General features: G+C 46.2%; 1 protein-coding gene across 1 annotated transcript; it reads right to left on the bottom strand.

Moving 5' to 3' along the window:
• Positions 1-416: 416 nt before the first annotated feature.
• Positions 417-23,261, bottom strand: shrprbck1r (sharpin and rbck1 related). Its single transcript, XM_080793939.1, has 14 exons — positions 22,802-23,261; positions 21,928-22,102; positions 12,682-12,768; positions 11,924-12,065; positions 11,599-11,689; positions 10,762-11,101; positions 9,831-9,949; positions 8,358-8,540; positions 5,702-5,862; positions 5,233-5,344; positions 4,502-4,681; positions 3,647-3,745; positions 2,527-2,670; positions 417-1,950 (listed from the first exon to the last, which is right to left on the bottom strand). The coding sequence occupies exons 1-14, from the start codon at positions 23,072-23,074 to the stop codon at positions 1,870-1,872; spliced, it is 2,187 nt and encodes a 728-aa protein (XP_080650065.1). The 5' UTR covers positions 23,075-23,261; the 3' UTR covers positions 417-1,869.

Raw genomic sequence — 23,261 nt, 5'->3', positions numbered from 1 at the left:
TTGTAAACACAAAAGGGATTTATTGACAATTAAGGCACAAAGGTATATCATCAACTCTGAGCTTATATTTTACAAACAAGTAGCATGAACTATTCAGGTAAAGGCAGTAGTAGTGTCGTCAAGAGCATATAAGGGCAATATGTTATATAAATGTAACTAATCACCTTATAGGGTATTTACTAGTGCACACCCATTTCATTTATGTTAAATTATTGCCATTCAGTGCGTTTACTTGCACAATGTTCTGGATATGACCTCATATCCAGGTTGAGGTCATATTCAGGATATTTCCAATCGCAAGAATCCCTTTATAATGGCCTGGGATATTTATATTATTCCCAAATATTATGTTGAAGACGATAACAACTTAACATTAAATGTGTTTTTACATGGCTTATTTTTTGGTTTATTCTCTGCTTTCACTTAACCGGAATTTGAGCTTATCCCAAGCTGTTGTTAATGTCATTACACATTATGCCAGTTTTTAAGCTTTTCCAAAATAGTAACAGAATACCGAGAGGCATGCAAATGCAGCCTTTGAACTATTTCGATGTTGCACCACCTAGTCAGCACTATGACCACGTCCTCAATGACCTCACACAGTATAACTCTGTGTCAATTTATTCTAAAGGGCAGTGATGTAAATAGGTTTTCAATGTAATGGGTCCTTTTAGAAGGGTCCCAGGGACATTTTAGTCCTAGTCCTACTTTAATGACATTACAGTACAGTACTGCATCCCAGGAGCCCCGGAGAGTGATATCATAAGATTGTATTCTTTCTTAATTTAGTGAGTTGCAGGATGCAGGCTATTTGCATCAATGAAAGGGTGATTTACACTTAGTTGTTTGCCGGTGTCACACGTTGAAAATATAGCCGATATACAAGCTCACAACACGTTGCGGATGTGACACATTGTAGATCAAGTTATTTTTGGTGTGTGACAGGGTGCATATTGCCTTGTGTAAATCAGTAATAATAGTGTAGGTCAATGTTTATACTCTCAGATCTGGATTTTAATGTGTAAACAACTGGTTACCATTAAGAACTATATTGCTTATCGTGTCAGTAATAAATAGTAATAAACAGGTTGAGAATAAGAGGCACTCGTAACTACCTTTGACAAAAGGTATATGCACACACGTACATCAAGCCTGCATGCATGCATGCCATGACACAAAGACACGCAACCTTTGGCTATCAATATGTCTATTCAGTCACTATGCAGAGAATTGCATGACAACTTCACAGATTACATTGCCCCGAAAAAAAATGTATTAAGGCATAATTTGTGAAGCTTTGTGAACTAAAAGGAAGAAGGCTAAAGTGTGTGGTAACTAGCTCCCTGGTAGCTAGCAAAACAAAACCTGCAAACTTGTAATGCTAAGTTTGCAGTGCCATCAATTTTGAAAGGCACACGTGAAATGAAAATTGACCACCATTGCTGTATTTACCTTCAATTAACTTTTGGATACCAGTCAAATTGCTAAATTCAGATATGACTAGGTTAAGTGGCAGAATACAATTGTAGTTGTGATCTGCATAATATTGGAACGGCAAGGAAATAGATTGTTTTATCAGCAATAGACAGTTACAGTATTGGCAAAACAAAAGAGGGGATTTCTTTCGGTTAAAATGTAGTCCAGTGAAGTATTCACTTTTGTTGCATATAATTGTCCTGCACAGTCAGCTTTGGCATAAATACACCTTTCCGAAATCTGCAATTCTCTTTTATCCCGTTTAGATAGCTAATGGCAAATTTATACTTCATCATACATACGACCGTGTGACTTCCTGAAAATAACATATTTTCAGTGGGCGCCGCGGTTGTGTGACATATTATAAATTGTGCCGGTGGACACACCGTGTCGTCAGTGGCAGTTCTGGCATTTAGGATGACATTTTTGCTTGTTGACGTTGCAGCGGCATCCTCCGCTAGTGTCTCCAGGACCCTTAAAAGAACAGGAATAGGATGGTTCTTCAACTTTTATTTTCCTGCCCAGAAACTAAGTTAGAAGCAAGGCCGATACGAACTACTACTGATAAACAAATGTGGAGAAATTACTCTTGTCCCCTTTCACACCTGTCCACCCCTTTCACACCTGTCCAGTGATTTAATGGCTTGTTTGAGCTACAGCATTATGTCTCGTCGTCTTCATCATTGTGCAACTATTCGACTGAAAGAGTTTGGTCAGATGACATGCAGCACAGGTCTTTAGTTGGCTTGTTGAGAGAAATGCATTTCATAGCATAAATTTAATATAAGATGTATTATTAACATTTTATCCAAATGAACCCTAGCATCCCTATTCCATATCATAGGTGTAATGTTTGGCAATGATGTATTTTCAATGAAGAGATCTGGTGTAGATGCATGGGGAAACAGAGCCGACCAATATAGAGCCAGGTCAGAGGGTTTAAGTGATTAAGGAAATACATATCAGCGTCAACACTACTGCCGGCAAAACTGGTACAGTATGTTGCTATGGTGATGACAAAACAACGAATGAGAGAGGAGGACTTCTTACCCCTGGCCCCCAGCGTGGCCCCCGTGTCACCCAGCAGATCTCAGTGTGACAGACAGTGCAGCGTAGCCAATCACATCCTTCCTTCTTCTGTACGATGATGCCACACTGGGGACAGTGCATGGCCTCCCCCGAGCGCACCAGAGTCTGTTATTGCAGGTAAAGTGAAGGGAATTTACTCAATTCAAGATTTTCCAATAAGTAAATTATAGGGATGCACGATATTGAAATTGTGGCCGATATCTAATTACATTTATTTGTATGGTCAAATCGAGTCTCCACTATGGAAATTAGATTCTGGGTGCAGATGCATAATTCTAATTAGATGATTTATTAGGCCGACTGATGTACATATTAGTTCAAACAATGAAAACACTCTTTGAATCTGCAGCCTTCATCATCACAAAAGGCTTTTTCAACTTTTTCAAGTAAAATTTTTGTAAAACAGATATATTATGTTGATATAAGTTTGACACCGATATTGCATTTATTAGGCTGAAATTGCAGATACCGTTAATATCGGTATCTGCAATTTGACTAATGAATCCTGCATTCCAGGTTCATTTGTTAGCTGGATGTTCTGTGCAGGACAAGACACAGCACAGCATTGTTTCAACATCTTTCCTAAATGATGCTTTTCTAGGTTTGGAAATTAGAGCTAGACTGATATAGCGGTCACTCATTATTTGACTTTTGTGACAACTTCGGTGTCTGCAATTATTCAGCTGATTTTTATAAGACTTGACTTCAGTCAAAACATCTGCAATTAGTGGGCTAGGTTAAAATCATGATCAGATTACGAAATCTGGCATCAGTCTGGCTTTATTGGAAATCGCTGATGATGGGCAGTGTCATGCAAAAGTAGCGAAATTAGCGTGAGCTGCTTTTAACAATATTTTTGAGAATAGAGCTTGAGTCTTAAATGTGTCTCTCTGGGTTTTTATAAATATTGAACCAATGAAAAGTATTAACGGATTGTACACTGGAAAACGTTTTTGTTACCATTTCCTGAAAAGCAACGGTTTAGACATATACACGGTTTCCATCCGACAGAGACATTCACACTTAGCCCAAGTCATCGCACGCACGCACGCACGCACACACACACAAACACACCACTGACCTTGAGCAGATCCCTTGTTCTCCTAGCAGCAGAGTCATTTATAGCACGAGCCGCAAGATCGTCCTGGTACTGTTTACAGTTCATTCCCTCATGGATGGCCTGGAAAGAGAATTTAGGCCTTTAGCAAACGCTCTTACCCACTAGTGTAGGAGCCATTATGATGGTGGTGTATTATTTTGTTGGCAATATTATTGGTGGCAGTCGGAGGCTGGGAGCACACCGCGTCTTACCAGCAACAGACAAAATAACTGGAGAATTGATACATTATCACTGGTATGTTCATTATATCTGCACAAACTTGCAATAAATACACCGAAACTGAGCTCTACGACTGGACATCCATCTTTTACCGTTTTCTTTGTGTACTACGTAGGATCCCTCCCAACCCCTGTTAAGTAAAGGCGTTTTCGGGCGTTACACCCAGAAAAGTAACCGTCCAGACAAGACAAAATGTGAATGCACATGCTAAGCCAGTACTTCAGGCCATGCAGAAAAATGCAATCACACACTGCACAATATTCTTTCACAGTCTCAATGCTGTGAGACTAAAAGCTAAAAGTAATTATCGTTGGTATAAAGAAAATATCGTATATAGCATTGGTTCATGTCAAGGACGGATATAAAAATGTATTTGTTTGCAGACCCCCATACAAGATTTGTGTTGCTAAAATATTTGCTAAATATTAAAAAAATTCAAGATTCAATTTTAATTAGCAAGCTCGCAACTTGTCAGGTCGCAAACTTGTAGATCGGATATCTTCAAATAGCCAATAGGGATTATGTGGTTAACGAGATTTTGCGATGTGGCGTCATGCTGTCAACCGTTTCCGTGACAGCAACATGTGTGTACTGTACCTTGCAGAGCAGGCAGTTGTGTTTGCTACAGACGGGGCAGTGGAAGACATTGACGGTGTCCTCGTACACACACCAGCCTGGGCAGTCTGGACTGGCACAGTGGTAGCTGCCCTCACAGCGAGACTCTGCCACCGACAGGCCTCTCTGCAGCCAGCGCTCATACTCCTCTGCAGACACCAGCTGTGAGACAGAGACATGCATCATAACGGGGCGGGGGTTCTCAAACATTTTCATGTCGTGGACCCCAAATTTATAGAAGTAGAATTTGACCGTGGACCCCCACATGAAAAGGTTTTATTCCAGGGACCCCCATAAGATAAGATTAATCAACACAGAACATACGGTAAGCCGTTGCCAAAGGGGAAATGTTCAATTATCGTACACAGTTTAAAAAACATAAATCCATTTTGCATGTTTTATTTAGTGGTATTTTATTTAGTATTTTATTGTAATATGGGGTAGTCAGGGGCAAGCGCAGGAAAATTTATTGTAAAAATAGAAAATCTACAAGCTTACGACACGTTGTGAGCTTATAGATTTGCTATTTTCACTATTTTTGAAGAGGTTTTGAAGAGATATTGAGAGAGATGCATTATGCACTCAAAATATTTAGGCTTATGTATGAAATATTGACAAAGACTAAATCTCACACACACGCACAAAATACAGTTTGAGTTACTTGTCTTTATAAATGTTTAGTTTTAGGATGCTTGGTAGATAGTGTGACTCACAGCTCTGATCTCTCTCTCCTGCAGAGTGCAGTCACAGGCGTACGTGTCATCTCTGTAGGGACACGCCACCTCCGGGTCCTCACACAGCATGACCACGGAGTGCAGGCACTCTCTGTACGTACACACACACACACACACACACACACACACCGTGGTGCCACCTCATTCATTTGCCTCAGAGATTTCCAAAATATAAATTCATTTTAAGCCTGGAACAAAGGCCTGGATGGCTTGGTTCCAGGCTTAAAATTAATTGTAGATAGATTTCTTATAATATATTCCTGGTGAATCAGTAAGACATTTGATTCTGTTTATAGATATATCTATCTATCTATCTATTCATTCCTATCTCTATATTTAACTTTTTGATTATATGAATAGTAATAAGTCTAATAAAAGTAATAGACAGAATAATCGGTAAGAAAATAGTGTGCGTTGCACTGCAGCATGGCTACAGACAGTATAGTACCTGCAGAAGCAGTGGAGACATTCCCTAAGCAGCACCCCCTCCCCGGGCTGGAGGTCCAGGTAACAGATCCTACAGTCCACAGCCTCGGGGTTGGGGATCAGGTCCTGGCCGTCCATCATCACCAGCCGGGCAAAGTTGTTCCGTCGTTCCTCCTCCCTGGACTGGGACAAGGGTTGGTGCATTGGAAGGAACCAGGGTTAATGCAAATGCAGTGCGACTACCGTACTAGATCTGCTAGTATTTCCCTCCACATGCGTTGTGGGCTTAAAGGGATTGTGACATTAAAAAAAGGTGCCAGTTTTCATTGCAGCTCAAAAGGCTTCCAAACCCCAGAGAAAACTTCAGAAAATTCACTGAATGGGGTTTTGGGTGTAATTGAGGTCATAAAGCCTAAAAGAAAAACTAAAAATGAAAATGAATGTCATGAAACCTTTAAAGATCGGCAAATGTTCACTGAATGCACGCCCCAGAATAAGAGACGCTAGCGTTCTGAATGGGACTCTCGGAGTCGTAAGGGGTTGTGTCCACAGTCCACACTAAGTGTTTTTTCTTTTTTGAGCTGTGAACTAGTAAAGACTCTGGAGAGCAGCTCTTCTCAACGTTCGAGCATTGCGCTTAAGCGCTCCTGGCGCCCAGCGTTTTTTGGTAGAGCGCTTCAAGCAGACAATATGGAGAGGAGCACAGGTCATTTGATCCTCCTGATTGTGTCTGATAATCCGGCAATTTATGATCCGACTTTGAATTGTTTGTTGACAGGTTCGAACGCTTGCGGGCCACAGACAACAACGAAAAGCCTTTAACGTGTTCATGAATACATACAACACTGACTGAATCAATAACTACATGTGCAATTGTGCATTCACACATACAGTATACACGCAATCGCACTCAATTGTGTCAAAATATTTTATTTTGATCCATCCGACAACATATAAACAACTGCTGCCTCATACATTCAACTTAAAGGCAACAATAGCCTTTTTAATACCGACAAGCAAAAGTTCAGTTCTTCACTGAACATGAACGATAACTGCGATGATCCAAATGGATCTTCAACACAAGATTGAGAGAGTAAAACATTTCTTTCTCTCTTCACTGGCTGCGTTGGCATAGTTTGGCAAAAACCTTCTAAAATACACGTATGCAAAACATTGGAATTGGAGACTTCAATGTTTGTGGCATATATTGGGCCAACACCAGACTCAGGAAGGCCTACAATGGGATTATTAAGTAAAACACTGCAACTCTAATTAGAGTTGTTCAATCACATCATAAACATAATAACCAATCAAATAATATCATATGGACACCCCCCCCCCAATGGTCAAGTCAAGCACACAGGACCTGTATTCAGTTCCTACTCAGCTCGGAAAAGTCTGAAATGTTCTTCTTGATAAACAGAGTGCTGTGTGCGTAGTGCAAGTCAGCGCAAAGAGTCATTGTGTGTGTTTGTGTGCACATTCAGTAGTCCTGGTCCAGGTTGTTTTGTGCCCCAGCACTCCTCAGCTCCTCTCTTCTCCCTTTCTCCTTCAAAAAACAGAGACAAAAGAGAAGAGAGTCAACCTGAGAGAGCCTCACCCAGCACCCTCCACTGCCCTGCAAAGCCTCACCTATACTTAATTATGCTGTCGCAGTGAAAATAGCTGATCTACAAGCTAACAATACGTCATGGTGCGAGACATCGAGCGCCTGTAGATCGGCTATTTTCGGTGCGCCACACTGGTGCACAACTATAAGTCAGGCTTAACTCTACATGTTTGTTTCACCCCACTTGGAATATCATTTGGGATCAAATCTATGACCGTCTCATTGGACGCAGAGTCCAGAAATCCAATCAAAAAGTTAAATTGGCACACAATTCCATGTGTATATTTCTGTGATTGACAACTCCCTGGACGCTGTGTAATCCAGAAATCCATCTGACGTTTGCCCTACATATGTATAAAACCCTACATACGTATAAAACCCTACATACGTATATAATAAAAGCCTACATACGTATAAAACCCTACATACGTATATAATAAAACCCTATATACGTATAAAACCCTACATACGTATAAAACCCTACATACGTATGAAACCCTACATATGTATAAAACCCCACATACGTATAAAACCCTAGTAGTAGAGACCCTATTCACCCGATACTCCTAAAAAGCTAAAACAAGCACTAGCAATTATTTGTAGCTGCAGGGGTGCCTTGTAAAGCTGCCCTAAGAAAAACCAACCGCCAGTAAATTTGTCTTGTGTCTGCAAGAAGTTAAGACCAATTGTGTATAACAAGTAAGACGCGCAAACGCAGCTCGTGTGTGTGCATGTCTGTCTGTGTGTCTGTCTGTCCCGCTGTTACTGTATATGTGGACTTGGCCCCTTTTGTGCCCATATATGGAGCTGAGTGATTCACAAATCACTCAGCTCCAAAGGGGACACACACACACACACACACACACACACACACACAGACATGATCTGCTAGGTCTCATAGTAAGTGCTCATTGCGTTCGCAATTATGTCCGACTGCCTGCTCCGTTGCAAATGTGTGTTACAGTTGAATGTGCGTGTTTAGATTGCATGCTTGTTCATGCATGGCGATATGTGTGTATGTATGTATGTATAGTGTGTGTGTGTGTGTGTGTGTGACTGTGTCTCCTACCAGTTGATACTGTCGGACAGCCTCCTTCTCCTGCTGGATGCGTTGGAGCTCCAGGGGGTCGGGTCGGTACCCTCCTGGGACCGCGTAGGACCGGGGCCGGTCAGTGCTGCAGATCTCGCAGCCTGGCCGTGTGGGCTTGTTGATGTAGGTGCAGGAGGGGCACGGCCAACCGTGAGGCGCACCCTGTGGAAACACAAGGTCCTTTAACCCTCTGTAACATTGGCCTAGAACAGTTTCCCAAACAGTGGGAACCATTTGTGGGTCGTGGAGAAATCTTTATGGATCCTTTTATTTTTGGTTTCTTACATTTAGTTTTTAATCATTATTATTTCAAAAACATTTTAAAAAAACTTTTAAAAAAGAAAACAAAAAGAATTCATGAATTAACAAAATTCAATGATTTTTCCCAGTAATTTCATGAAGAAATAAAAAACTTACAAAATTCCATAAATTAAAAGACAAATCTGAGATCTTTTACTTATTAACACATTCAGACCGTAGGACGTGCAGTCATTTCTAATCCAACCGTAGGTTCCCTTGGACATGCATTCTGAATTCTGATTATTTATGTATTTATTTGGTTGGCCTCTCCTTCTGCACCATACTCATTGCCGCTTCGCGTATGCACGCTGTCGTTCACTTCCTTGATTACGGCTCAGAAAGAATGCCTCGTATCTCCTAATCTAGAGAACACTCCATGGGCATACTTCTGTCTTAATTTCTGACTTCAACAAGCCTCTCGTTTGGAATATTAATGCTTCTAGAGAGACTTAAGAATGGAACATTATGCCTACCGGTTTTGGTGGAGAACAGAAGTGGGGGACCTTTCAGAGTAAAATCTCCCATATCTGCTGCGTTCATATTTTGAAAAACATCCCTGCACTCGAAAGTAGCAATACCACAATATACTCTGCTACAAGTAAGTCCTGTAGTCAAAATTACAAAAGTAAAGTACAAAAGTAGTCATCGAAATATAAATAAAGTACCAAAAGTGTAAGTACTTGTTACATTTTTCGAAAATAGACGATACACAAGATAAGAAGTAGATTGGCTATTTTAGAATAGACAAACTATAAAATACAGTTATATAAAATATAGGGCAGTGGTGGGCATTATGAGGCCCAGGGGCCAGAACTGGCCTGCCAGCAATATTTGGCTAGCAATATTTACAATATCTGACCGACAGTCCCACCGACAGCCACACTTACTTGCTGAAGCCTGAAATAGGTCTTAATTGTTCAATGCACGTTGCAACAGTGGAAAGACAAAGGACCACCGGTAGGATTCAAACCCAGGCCAGCTGCACAAGCACTGAGCCGTAACCTCTTGAACCCCATCTACAAGCTAACTACACGTCACGGGCTTGTAGAACTGCTATCTTTGCCTATATCATGACATGCCGAAAATAGAGGGCAGGATGATACATTTAAAATGGTTACAGCCATAGCACAGCAGCAGAGGACCATCCTTTACCTGGACAGCAGGTGTTCTGACGGGGCCCAGAGCTTCATTGAGCTGCAGCATCTCCAGGTTGATGAGGTCTCTGATGTCACTGATGTTCCCCCTGTCAGACCCAGATGATGCTCCAGGACCTGTGCAAGACAGGACAGTTCTACTTTGTACTACACCGCATGGTTCATGTGTGTTTAAACTCAGTGGTAGGACCGGTTTGTGATACCTACACACAGTGTTGGCCAATATTACTTTTGGAATGTACAACAACACAAACTGTATAGCCAGCTCCTTTTAGTCACCAATCAGCCAAAAAGGCTATAAAATAATATTACTGTAATATATTAAAAGTAACTTATTATTGCCCAACACTGCCAACACAGTATAGGCCAAAACTCTTGATATGTCTCATTATTGTCATTGAGAAGTCAAAACATTTCCCCTGCGTTAGTGTGCAAGCTTGTGTGTTTGGGAATCTAAGTGGTCCTCAAAGTAGGTCCAGGACCCCCAGAGGTCCTTCAGGGGATTCCAGGGGATGCCCAAGCTAAATAATAATAGATAGGAACCATGGACCCTTACAGGTCTGTGAGTCTGAGAGTTATGGGGGTCTGTGACCTAATGCATACGAAACAGGGGGTCCTTGAAATTAAACAGTTTGAGAGCCACTGGTGTAAGCACATGTGCTTCAATAGGTACTACGTTTATTTAGGTTTAGGATGGCAACAGGACTAGGTTGCAGCATTCCAAGGCTGATGAAAGCATAGTTCGTAAGCGTGTCCATCCTAAACTTAAACAAGCTGTATATCTATTGAAGAACATAATGTGAGTGCTGGCATCATTTCCCTTTTAGTTAACTTTAGGAACCATGTGCACCAGTTGTGTTGTGTTGTACTGTTCCTCTTTGACAGAAGTCGTGCTCGCATTCCTTCTAGTATGACATGGGCTCTCTCACCACTGTTGCTGCCGGCACCGAGCCGAGGAGGCAGGGTGGAGTAAGGCCTGTGGTCTTGAGACGAGGGGCCATTGCTGTAGAGCGAAGGTGGGACGACAGCTGAAGTCGGAGCAGGAGAAGGGATGGAGGGAGCTGGTGAGTTGACCAGCAGGGCACTCTCCTGGTCCTGCTGGAGGAGCTGGTGGGTCAGGTGGGCGTGGCGGGCCGACAGGAGGTAGAGGAAGGCAGTGTCGCCGCCCCGTCGCACCCCGTACGAGGCCAGGGAGCGCTGGTCCGCACACAAACACTGGCCGATAACCCAGCGCTGCACCCACGGGTGGAAACCATACTGGAGGAACACCTGAGAGGTGGAGGTGGGGTGGGGGGGCAGAAGGATGAGATTATCTGATAAGTGTCATCCCAAACTCTATACCACTTGTGCAAGGCCAGTAGCCACTTTGAGTGGCAGTGGGGACAAACGCTCTAGCCAGAACAAGATTTATTATTCTGTGCCTAATCAGGTCGCAACTCAAACAGCGCTGAGTCGGTTCAATCTAACTTTAGAATGTTCGGCACGACAACCCGCTCGCTTTAGCTCGCTCGGTGGTGCGGTGGTGCTTAAGTACACTTGAGACGGCTTCGCTCCGTTGCTGTCTAAAACGATACTTTATCGGCAAAAAAACAGTCCGCAATTGTAGCCGGCGAGAGGCACTTCCGTGTTGGCCATAGAAGCGGACATGGTTATACGCACAATCAGTGTAGGTTACCGTTTAGATTATGTTGCATCTGAGAAGATAAGAAAAGTTACTGTGATGCTCAAAAAATTTCAAAAAGCAGCGGGACATTCGGCAGACATACCTGCTGCTTCAGCGCTGCAATAGTCGTATTGGGGAAGACTTTCACCGTGACACAACAAGAAGAGGAAGAATCTTCGATAACAACAGCCAAGCTTAGGGACAAAATGGAAATAAAAGTTTTTTGTTTCGTGTTTCGAGTGTGGAAGAACGTCAACAGGTCTTGAACTCAGACATTACAGATATCTAGTCGGCACATTGACCATTAAGGCTATCCATTACATTTGTATTTTTTTATTAAAACTTAAAGGTTATATCTCATTGAGATATAGACTAACAGAGCAGCACAATAAACTCAACACACATACAAAATACAAATATGAGCCTACTTGATCTCGGTGTCTTCATAGTTCCTGACAGCAGGCTGGATCTTGAGTGCCGTGTGTTGGCGGGCCAGACTGCTGGCAACGACAGAGGCAGCCTGCATGTCACCTGCCTCTATGGCTCTGGTCAGCTCACTACACATTTCCTCTGTAGACACAGACAGATAGAATTATAAATAGACACGCCAAGCAGCTATGCATTGCATACATCGAAACGCACACACAAACACACAAGCGCAGTATAAACTATTTAAACCATATATACTTAGTTGTCCGGGGTCCCCCAGTACACTAGTATTTCCCACTACACCAAATCCCTTTATACAGTATATTCACCCCAGAATAGGGACAGACGCTATATGCTTTTTCTGGAATATTAAATGAAAGTCTGGAGTGGTTACTGTAAGGAGTAACTGTTATCAACATTTCCATCTTCAAACATAATTTCCTTTCAGAGTGGTTTGTGTAATACTGCCCAGGGTGCACTGTATGAACTGCTGAGGATTTGGCACAAAAACCTACGTTACACTACGGCCTCTATTTTGAGCAAGGTTTGGATTGCAAGTCCCAAAGGGCAGAGAAAGATCTGTACACTGTAGCTCCCTTAAGTAACATTTTTTTAGGCATCAACGAAATAAGAACTTAGTAGTAGTAACTTATTTAGTGGATGCCTAAATAAAATGTCACTTAAGGGCACTACCTAACGGTGTGCCGGTTTAGTACTCTGTAGAGGCCTGTGTAAGGTAGGAAGGAAGATGATGTACCTGTGCGGGGTAAATCTGTAGAACTCTGAGATACGACGTCATCCAGAGGCAGGCCTCCTGAGTCTTCAGCTGAAACAATGTCTGCCACTGTAGGATGTCAGGAGACAATCAGGACATTTAGACATGTGGATATACAGTAAACATACAGAGAGTTAAAGAACAGAAACAGGCAAACAAACACTTCCTCATTCTACCCATCCAGAATACTTGATAGACTTCCCCACAGTGATCAGGCTTAAACTGTTTGTCCTCTTACATAGAGAGATTCAATGAGAGGTGAACAGTCAGATCATCTCTTAGTGCCGCTGATCTGGAACCTGTTTTGCCTTTCAGATTAGGAAGAGATGGTCATCCAAAACTGACAACACAGGCTACCACACAGGCTTACGTTTCTGGATGTACAGTACAGTGTAGCCTGTAGGGGCGCTCTCATGCTTTGGTGCTGTTGCACAAGAAACGGCACCTTTGTTCACAATGGCCTGTATGATAATGCTGCACAATTATGTCTCACCTGCACATGAGACTATTATGTGAAAAGGTCTATTGTTCTAGTTCTGTAAATGTTCTAAACATCATGTACATACCTGCATACATGTACATTTGCTTTTGAATATTTCTCTTCTGCTCTTACTCTATCCTCTCTCTTCTCATGAAAAACGACTAATGAAGGACCACACAAAAACAAGCCCAAATTGATTAAATCAATTAATTACCAGCTGCATTATGATCTCCTGTCGATCTCCAGTGTGTATCTACCAGTCGGAACTTTGACAAGCTAATATTGACCAGCTTGCAGCTGGTAAAAAAGGAATTTCCCCCACTTCTTCATACCTAAACTCTGTGATGTGACAATTAAGCTGTCATTGCGACTTTGCTAGGAAGGACGGAGGCTCAGATGACTGAATGTAATATGAATATCCTCGCTTTAAATGCATTGTGGATTAAATATCATATACTGTACATCCTCTCCCTAATGTAGGACGAATGGTGTGTTCACACAGGCAGATGCAAAGATACAGATACAGCCAGCGACGTGAAGCTATGAAGCAAATCTGACGTTTGTATCTGCTGCAAAAGCTACAAATTGAAGCTGAGCTGGGTTAAACTTCCAGATGCAAAGCTACAACTGTTTATTCCCCCTCCCTGCTTTTTTCCACCCTGTTTTGACTAACAAAAACTTGCCACATCTTCTTCTAGTCCGTTTCCATCATTCCCAATGCATATAAATAATGCCTAGGTCCAAAAGTGCTTGCAGTTGAGACTCCATGCTGGATTGTTGTTTTTTCTTCTTGCTACAAGTAGAATCTTAAGTAAGTATGAGTCATCCCGATTTAGCCCGTCTGGGAGTTGTCCTAGGTACAAAGATGTGAATGAATCATCTATTCCAAAACCCATAATGTTTGAGATAAGTGTTGTCACTTCTTTCCAAAATGGCTGAATTACAGGACAAGACCAAAAGACATGTGCATGATCAACCACTGTATCTCCACATTCTCTCCAACAGTCCATATGGTTGCCAGTCTGTTTGGACTTTTGGAGTAATAAAGAAGCGAATCTGGTTTTTCCAACAAAAGTCTCTCCAAGTCAAGGAATTAGTGGTCGTTGATTGCGTTTCCCATATATTCATCCATACTTCATCACTTATATCAATTCCCAACTCTTTTTCCCATCGCTCTTTCACATATATTGTAGAGTCCTTTTTCAACAACATAAATCCATTATATAGTTTACTCACAAGACCCCTGTTGCTTCCTGAGCCATATGCATTTGTAAATACAGTGATTAGGCTTGTTGTAATACCTGGAGTAGACCCTTTTTTGACTACTTTTTTACTAAAATAATCCCTTACTTGCAAGTATCTGAAAAAGTCCTGGTTAGCCAACCCATATTTCTGCTTTAGGTTTTCAAAACTGTCAATATTTCCATTTTTAATCATAGTACATATAGAAGTGATGCCATTGTGGTGCCATTGTTTATACCTATTGTCTAATACTGCTGGTATGAAGTCAGGGTCATATGCTGGCCAACTTAAAAGTTTTGGAAGCTGGAAGCGTTTAACAACTTCCAGCCATAGTTGTTTTTTCTTCTTGATCTCCAAGCAACAGATAGACAAGGTGACAAATGTGCTCTATGTGATATTTGCATATGCCTTGTGTGAATTTAACATAAATGACCATCTTGGTGGAGATTAAATGCACTTTGAAGCTGAAAATTGGAGAGTGATTGCTTGGATAGCTGCTTCTGAGTTCAATTGTTGTACTGCGGTGGACATTTGATGAAGAGTGGGCACCTCAATGTAAAATTATCTAATTTGTCAAACATTTTTCAAATATTTACTTCAACATTTTGGACAATAAACAATTTTACATTGAGGTATCCACCCACTCTTGTATCAAGCACACACATGCGTGAGCGAAGAGACAGACAGACACACACACACACACACACACACACACACACACACAGACACACACACGAGCAGAGCAGTGAAAAGCTTCTTTGTTCCGTTCTAAAATGCTGGTTTTGTTACACCAAAGTCAATATGCACCACCCCACATCACCATGGTGCAAATTAGATTCCAGGCACTACAAATGGGCGGCTTGGAATGGTTTCACCATACGGTTTCAACATGACCTGTGGTGCATACCCTGTTCCAGATCTTCTCCCCTGTGCCGTCAAAGAAAGTTAGTCATATTTATTTGAGCTCTTATTTTCTACTACAAGAACTATGCAGAAAATACCGTGGGTGGGTGCCATCCATGTAACATATTTCACAGGTTCAGGATTTCCACATGCTATGGCTGGGTTCTATTTCGTCCCTGCTGACCGCCAGAGGCGGTGCTTTAAGCACTGAATACGTCCCTTCGCGCATGCGCAGTCGAGTATTTATACCAACAATGTCAATTTTGACCCCGTGATGACCCCCGGAGTAGTCTATAACTTCCGGCAGTCACCTGGGGCTCAGTCCCTAATTTCTTCTCGCTGCGCAAGTTGTACACAGTACAGAGTTCTACAGCAGAATTGAACTGCATTGTTACAGAACTATTGAGTTGCTGGTAGTCCCGTGACCATTATTGGTCGGAGTAGCGACGCGCGTTCGCCCTCCAGGAACTGCGACTCTTATCATCTTATCATCTTATATCTTCTTTTCCCCGTGGGAACGAACTAAAGGTAAGCAAACAACCCCTGTGCGCATAGGCTGCGTGCGCGCTGCTTCCCTGCCACACACACGGTTGCGTGCTACGATCGGTGACCTGATAGCGTCCCGTTCAGCACTGGTTAAAGCTGAACGGATAAGTTCGGGTCTCTTTGCCAGCTTACACTGTTTGATTCCCATGCATGCATTTAATTGAATTGTATGCTATGCGGTAGTGCTAGTGACGGCAAGCGTAGCGCTGCCCGCTCCCAGCACGTTAGCCGACATTGCTAATTTGCTATTGTTTATTGTTTAGTTTTCTGTTTAGCCCGTGTCTGCGACGCGGCACGCCGCAGCACGGTGCAACTCGAGTAACACTCATTCTGTGTACTGTAGTGTACTTATTTAATGATACTATTAAGCTTATAGTTTAAGTTTGGCGTTACTTCAGTAACCCCGGATATGTGAATTAGCTTGACTGATTTGGTCGTCACTGTTTTCAAGAGTGTACTTTAATTTCGGCATAGAGTCACTGCCTCTTTATAGGTTGTTGTTTGTCAAATTAGATATATGTAACTATACGTTGTATTGTTATTATTATTATATACTAATTAATAATATAATATTAATAGTATATATTAATATAATAATAATTATATATTATATATATTATATTATTATTATATACTGTATGTAATTATATATTATATATATTGTATTATTATTATATACTATATATAATTATATATTATATATACTGTTCTATCGCTGTTAAAGCACCCCTTAGCCGGCATAGGTGGCGTGCGCGCCCCCTTCCTCCAGCTAAGCGGCCTTTAGCACAGCCAACAGTAGCCTCTGCTGGCACAGGCAGCGTCTGCGCTCCCTCCCTCCAGCATACGGCTCCACCTCTAGCAACCACTAGCGTCCGCGCTCTGGGCTACATCTGTGGGTTACCGATGGACGAACCCTGCCACCACCTGTGCACCTCCTGTCAGGCTCCTCTGCGGCCAGAGGATGGGCATGACCTCTGCCCTGGGTGTCTTGGCCCCCAACATCTGAGGGAGGCACTCGGCGACAACCCATGCATGAACTGCACCATCATGCCCCGGGAGGTGAGGATAGCCAGGTTGGCACAGGTGGAGAAGGTGGACGGTGAGCTTCCCCCATTGGGCATGCTAAACCAACGACAGACCAGGGCTTCCAAGCGTCGATCCACCACACCTGCTACCTCGACCCCTGCTTCCAAGAGAAGGGCGGGGCCTGACCATAGGCTATCATCTAAGGTCGACCAGATGTCTGCCGACCTGGCCCTAATGAGGGCCATGTTCATGGCCCGTCAGCCCGAGATCCAGCCGGAGGACGTAGAACCACCTACTCCGCCGATGCCGCACCTGATCCCTGAGGGTCAGGACCCGGACACACTGTCCCTGGCGGCCTCAGCCACCCACTTCCACGACTATGACGAAAGTGAGGCGGATGGGGCAGAGGCGGCTTCCGAGGCCTCTGAGCAGGGCTCGTACTCATCAGCCCAGACCGGTCTGACTGAGACGGCTGGCGGCTCCATGAGGGCCGCCCTGTACATGGCTCTTGATCATCAGGGCCTGGCTGGACCGCAGCAGGCGGAGTCAGCCCCGTCAAGCCGTTTCTTCAAGAACAAGCCAGCCCCCTCTAGCTTTACCGTTCCTCACTCAGAGGACTTCCTGAAGGAGCTACACACTTGCTGGAGAGACTCGAAGGCTTGCTCTCGTCTCTCTGCCGATGGGCGTATGCTCGCGGCCATGGACAACCCGGAAGGAGTCGGCCTGCAGCGCATGCCGGCTGTGGAGCCCTGCATCGCTTCCTTAGTTGTCGACCCCGACGAGGCGCTACGGCAGGACACCAGGTGCCCCCGACCCCAGTGCAGGACCACCGATGACCTCCTCATAAGGGCTTATGATGCAGGAGCCCGTGCCGGGAGGATCTCCAACTCCCTGTCACACCTCATGCTCGCCCTCTCTGCATCTCTGCAGGCGAACAACGCGAGCGCAGAGCCCGCAGACGCCAACACCCTCTGCGACGCATCACTGGAGGCATTCGGCCTCATGTCAAGAGAGCTGGGACGGATGATGTCCACTCTCGTTCAGGCGCGGCGCCAAGTCTGGCTCTCTCAGGCCAACCTGACTGAGAAGACCAGGGCAACCCTGCGCGGTCTCCCAGTGGTGCCGGGAGCGATATTCGGCCCAGCTGCGAGGGAAGCGCTGGACCGCACAATCCGGGCCAGGGCGGACAAGGAGCAGCTGTCAAGCCTGAGGCGACAGCGCATGCCTCCCCCAGAGGGACCTCCCAACAGGAGCAGAGGCCCCTCGGCCGCCACCCGAGCTCGCCTGCCACAGGCCCCCACTTGGGGCCAGCGCACTTCCCAGCGGACTGAACAGAGGCAGGGCCATAACCCTGGCCGGCCCTCTACTAGGCAGTTTCGTGCCCCGGGCCCTGGGGGACCCCCCCCCAGGGCCCCTAGGGGCCGGGGGGGCAGACGCTGAGACCACGCGGCCGGCCGTCGGATACTTTACACCTCAGCAGCTCAGGTACTGGGCTGCTCAAGCTTCGGACACGTGGGTGATTGCCACCTTAACCCACGGGTACAAGCTTCAGTTCCGACGCCGGCCCCCCACAGCCGGCCGGGTCAGAATGACCACTATAGCCGACCCGGCAAAGGCCCTTGCCCTAGACCAGGAGCTGTCCATCCTCCTGGCCAAGGGCGCCATCGAAGCAGTAGACCCCCGGGAGCACCCCAGGGGGTTCTACTCCACATACTTCCTAGTGCCAAAGAAGACAGGCGGTTTTCGCCCCGTCTTAGACCTGAGGGTGCTAAACAAATACATGAAGGTCATTCCGTTCCACATGTTGACCTCAAGGGACGTCCTGCAATCCATCGCCCACAGGGAATGGTTCACATCAGTGGACCTAAAGGACGCATATTTTCATGTCCCCATTGCTCGGCAACACCGCCAGTTCCTGCGGTTTGCCTATCGAGGCCGCCACTGGCAGTTCAGAGTTCTGCCGTTCGGACTCTCCCTCTCTCCGAGAGTATTCACGAGGTGTGTGGCAGCGGCGCTGGCGCCTCTCCAATCGCAGGGCGTCAAGATCCTGCCATACCTCGACGACTGGCTGATCTGTGCGCCATCCCAGGCGCTGGTAGCCGAGGACACAGCACGTCTCCTGTCCCATGCAGCCCGGCTGGGGTTAAAGGTAAATGTGGAAAAAAGTTGCCTGATCCCATCCCAAACCACAACATTTATTGGTCTGGCGTTACACACCAGAACGATGAAAGCCTGTCCGTCCTCACGCCGGGTGGACGACATTATGAAGTTTCTTCCCATGTTCCGGAGAGGCAGTCGGCTGTCGCTCATCACATTCCTCCGCCTCTTGGGCAAACTGACGTCCGTGGCGGCCGTTGTCCCCCTGGGTTTGCTGCGACTGCGCCCCATGCAGAGGTGGCTGAACAGTTTTCAGTTGGACGCCGAGCGACACAGACACAAAAAGATAACCGTGTCACAACAGTGTCTACTCGCCCTAGCCCCATGGAGAGACAGGGCTTACCTGTCGAGGGGGGTCCCTATGGGGTCCATTCCCTCTCGCAGGGAGATCGTCACCACCGACGCTTGCCCCCTGGGCTGGGGTGCGGTGTGGCAGAGCAGGACAGCTCGCAACCAGTGGTCGGCGGAAGATCGCCGAGACCACATAAACGTGCTGGAGCTACGTGCGGTGCACATGGCTCTACAACGCTTCCTGCCATACTTGAGAGGCAGGCACATACTCGTACGGTCAGACAACACCTCAACCGTATTCCACATCAACCACCAGGGCGGAACCAAGTCTGCACGACTACTAGAGGTGTCCACAGACCTGCTGACGTGGGCGACCCCCCGTCTCACCAGCCTACGGGCGGTGCACATACCAGGGGAGCGGAACCACCTCGCAGACTTCCTCTCCCGCCAGAAGCCCCCGTCAGGGGAATGGCGCCTCCATCCAGAGGTGGTGCACACCATCTGGGCCCGCTTCGGGAGAGCACAGGTGGACCTATTCGCTTCAGGGGAGTCAACCCACTGCCCTCGCTGGTTTTCCCTAGCGGAAACCATCAGTCCTCTAGGCCTGGACGCACTGGCGCACCCCTGGCCACAGGAGCTGCTCTATGCATTTCCACCACTTCCTCTGGTACGTTCAGTTCTCCAGAGGGTCGTTCAGGAGGGTCACACCATCCTGCTGGTGGCCCCTTTCTGGCCAGGGAGGACATGGTTCTCCCTGCTCCACAGCCTCTGTCACGGAACGCCTTGGCGCCTCCCCGACAGGAGGGACCTACTGTCACAGCTGGGAGGCCGGATCTGGCACCCATGCCCACAACGCCTCCAGCTGTGCGTCTGGCCGCTCAGGGGCCGGAGCCACTGCTGAGCAGCCCGGTGAGATACACCATACTGAACGCCAGAGCGCCGTCCACCAGGCTACAGTATGACAACAGGTGGAAGCTGTTTTCCAGCTGGTGTAGGGATCTGGGCGAAGACCCAGTACACTGCCCTGTACCCAAAATCCTGGAGTTCCTACAATCTCTACTAGGTAAGGGCCGGTCCCCCTCTACCTTGAAGGTTTACGTGGCAGCAATTTCCTGCCGCCATGTGGCAATTAACGACCGCACAGTAGGGAGCCACAACCTGGTGTCCCTCTTCCTGAGAGGGGCTCGGAGGTTGCATCCCCCGAGAGCTCCGAGGGCTCCGTTATGGGACCTTAACCGGGTACTGGAAGCCCTGTGCGGGCCTCCCTTCGAACCCTTGGCACAGGCCGAGCTGAAGTGGGCGTCATACAAGACATCCCTTCTCCTGGCCATTACATCGGCAAAGCGCGTCAGTGAACTGCACGCTCTGTCAGTCAGTGAAACATGTCTGAGGTGGAACGCAGACGGCTCGGGGGTCACGCTGTGGCCAAACATAGCATTCCTCCCGAAGGTGCTGTCGCAGGCTCACCTCAACCAGCCTATCAGGCTGGCTCGATTTAACCCCCCACCTGGAGAGGGGACAGACAAACTGGAGCTGTTGTGCCCAGTCCGGGCTCTGAGAGCCTACATTGAAGCTACTGCACGCATCAGGCGGGCAGAGCAGCTATTCCTTTGCCATAGTGGTGTGAACAAAGGCGGCGCTCTCTCCAAGCAGCGCCTGTCCCACTGGATTGTAGACACAATCAGCCACGCCTATGAGGTAAGTAACCTCCCCGTACCATCAGGTGTACGGTGCCACTCTACAAGGAGCATTTCCACATCGTGGGCTGCCATGAGAGGGGTGCCCTTGGAGGACATTTGTGCCGCCGCCTCATGGGCTTCGGCAGGCACTTTCTCAAGATTTTACAGGGTGAACGTGGCCACTCCCCACCCATTGGACGTGGTCCTCTTCCCCGAATCCTCCGGTTCTACCCTTTGAGGTTTGTAATCAGGATTCCTCGTGACTTGTCTGGTATAAGTCATTCAGTGCTTAAAGCACCGCCTCTGGCGGTCAGCAGGGACGAAATAGAACGATAGTTACGTATGTAACTACGGTTCTATGAGTCCTGAATGACCGCCAGAGGCACTCTTGTCACTCAGAATCCTCGTGTTCTCGCGAGAAGATTCTGTAGGGACTGAGCCCCAGGTGACTGCCGGAAGTTATAGACTACTCCGGGGGTCATCACGGGGTCAAAATTGACATTGTTGGTATAAATACTCGACTGCGCATGCGCGAAGGGACGTATTCAGTGCTTAAAGCACCGCCTCTGGCGGTCATTCAGGACTCATAGAACCGTAGTTACATACGTAACTATCGTTTTATATGGTTCTCAGAACCTCATTTGGGGCCCTGCGCATGAGGTGGAGTTCTGGGAACCTAGAACGTATACTTATACAAAAATAGCTCAAATACCCGATCTACAAGCTGTGTCACGATCTGACGTGTTGCACGCTTGTAGATGGCTATTTGAGTATTTTCTTATGACGCAGACGTACCTATAATGGAAACGTTATGTTTCCATGATTTTTTTGTTTCAGGTTATGGAAGGTTCCGGATTACCCTTCATAGTCAAAAAGAGCCATTTGAGGACATGATGGACTGACCCCTGTGTGCTTCTCTCAGCGATGAGATGACCACGGTAGCCCACTCCTGTGCCTCCCGCTCGCAGCGGAAGTTGAAGCTGATGCGGTCATATGGAGGTGCAGCCAAGCTCAGCTCATGACAGCTGGGGGACTTCACCTCGTAGTGTATCGCCCTCAAGTCAAACTCTGAAATCGACTGACATTAGAGGAAGGGAACATCGAAAAAGGATATTAAAAAAATGGAAGGTGAAAGAGAGAAAGGAGAAGGGGGCACGAGAGGGGAAGCAGAAAATCATCACAATTTTAGTATACTGCAACTGATTCATGAATTATGTAGCCAGGTCATATAAAAGATTTATGTCACTCTGTCATAGTTGCTGAGTTGAGGCTAAATGTAGGCTGTGTAAAAATAATAATAATAAAAGAAAAGAAACAATATTGTTTAAGATGGTATAAAAGTCAATACATTATCAATAACAGTCTGTATTTCATGGTTAATTACGTTTTTTTCCCAATGGAAATATCAACACATGCAGGCTGTTGAGCTGAGGCTCCAAGGTGGGGGTCCGGCCCGGGACCCCTATCCCTGGTCCAGAGCGTTTAGCAAATTACGCTCTGGAACAGGGAATGGGATAGGAGTCCATTTAAATGCGTGAATATCATCATCACACAATCAGTTATTCAGTTTGCATGAATTAAAATCTTGTATGGGGTACTGGTGTAGGAGAGTACCCCCAAATCATTTTCTGATCCATCCGCGGCCAAAATGTAATACACAATTAATGCTTGTCCCCCAACCCCAAGGTTGAGAACCACTGTTGTAGTTCCATTCCAGAACATGATGTTGTTGTAAGTTGTTGTTTGTTGTCAATGTTGTTGACTGAACTTAACTTACCACACTTCGGGCTGATTGGCTGGCGTCCCGCAGTGAGAGGCGGAATTCCCCGGACTTTCCCGGGTCCATGCTGAGCTGCAACCGGAGTGACTCATCGCCTCCTGCCCCTGGAAGACACAGTGGCCGAATGCCTGAATGGCAAACTGACACCCGCACCGACATGAGCACGGTGTGACAGCCAGTAGCAGGCTGCGACGCTCCATAGCCTCCGGAGTGAGAGGCGGACGGCTCCGCTGTGGGGGTGTGAGCCCACCCGTCTGAACTCAGCGACATGCCGCCGCTGCGGTCGCACTCATGCGGGCTAGTGAATGTCGACGACACACAGAACACAGCGCGGGTTGTTCCTGGCGGTCAGTCGCCCCCCTGTCGCTGTGGTTCGGGTGGTCAAAACTAAAGTAGTTCAAAGTGTGCCTCTTCTGCGTCCCATGGCGGTGGCTCGATACAGACTCTAACTACTACA

The sequence above is a fragment of the Protomyctophum bolini genome (genome assembly GCF_963924005.1).
Source record: "Protomyctophum bolini genome assembly, chromosome: 21".
Taxonomy (NCBI): domain Eukaryota; kingdom Metazoa; phylum Chordata; class Actinopteri; order Myctophiformes; family Myctophidae; genus Protomyctophum; species Protomyctophum bolini.
The sequence above is the reverse complement of the archived record's forward strand: the minus strand, read 5'-3'. Positions and strand labels throughout refer to the sequence as shown.

Excerpts from the sequence above, each read along its gene's own strand:
- shrprbck1r (XM_080793939.1), bottom strand. The coding sequence starts at position 23,074 with ATGTCGCTGAGTTCAGACGGGTGGGCTCACACCCCCACAGCGGAGCCG. Across the intron at positions 12,769-21,927 it reads GCTGAGAGAAGCACACAGGG|TGGCAGACATTGTTTCAGCT; the intron begins GTCAGTCCATCA and ends GACATCCTACAG. Across the intron at positions 5,345-5,701 it reads TGTCTCCACTGCTTCTGCAG|AGAGTGCCTGCACTCCGTGG; the intron begins GTACTATACTGT and ends GTGTACGTACAG.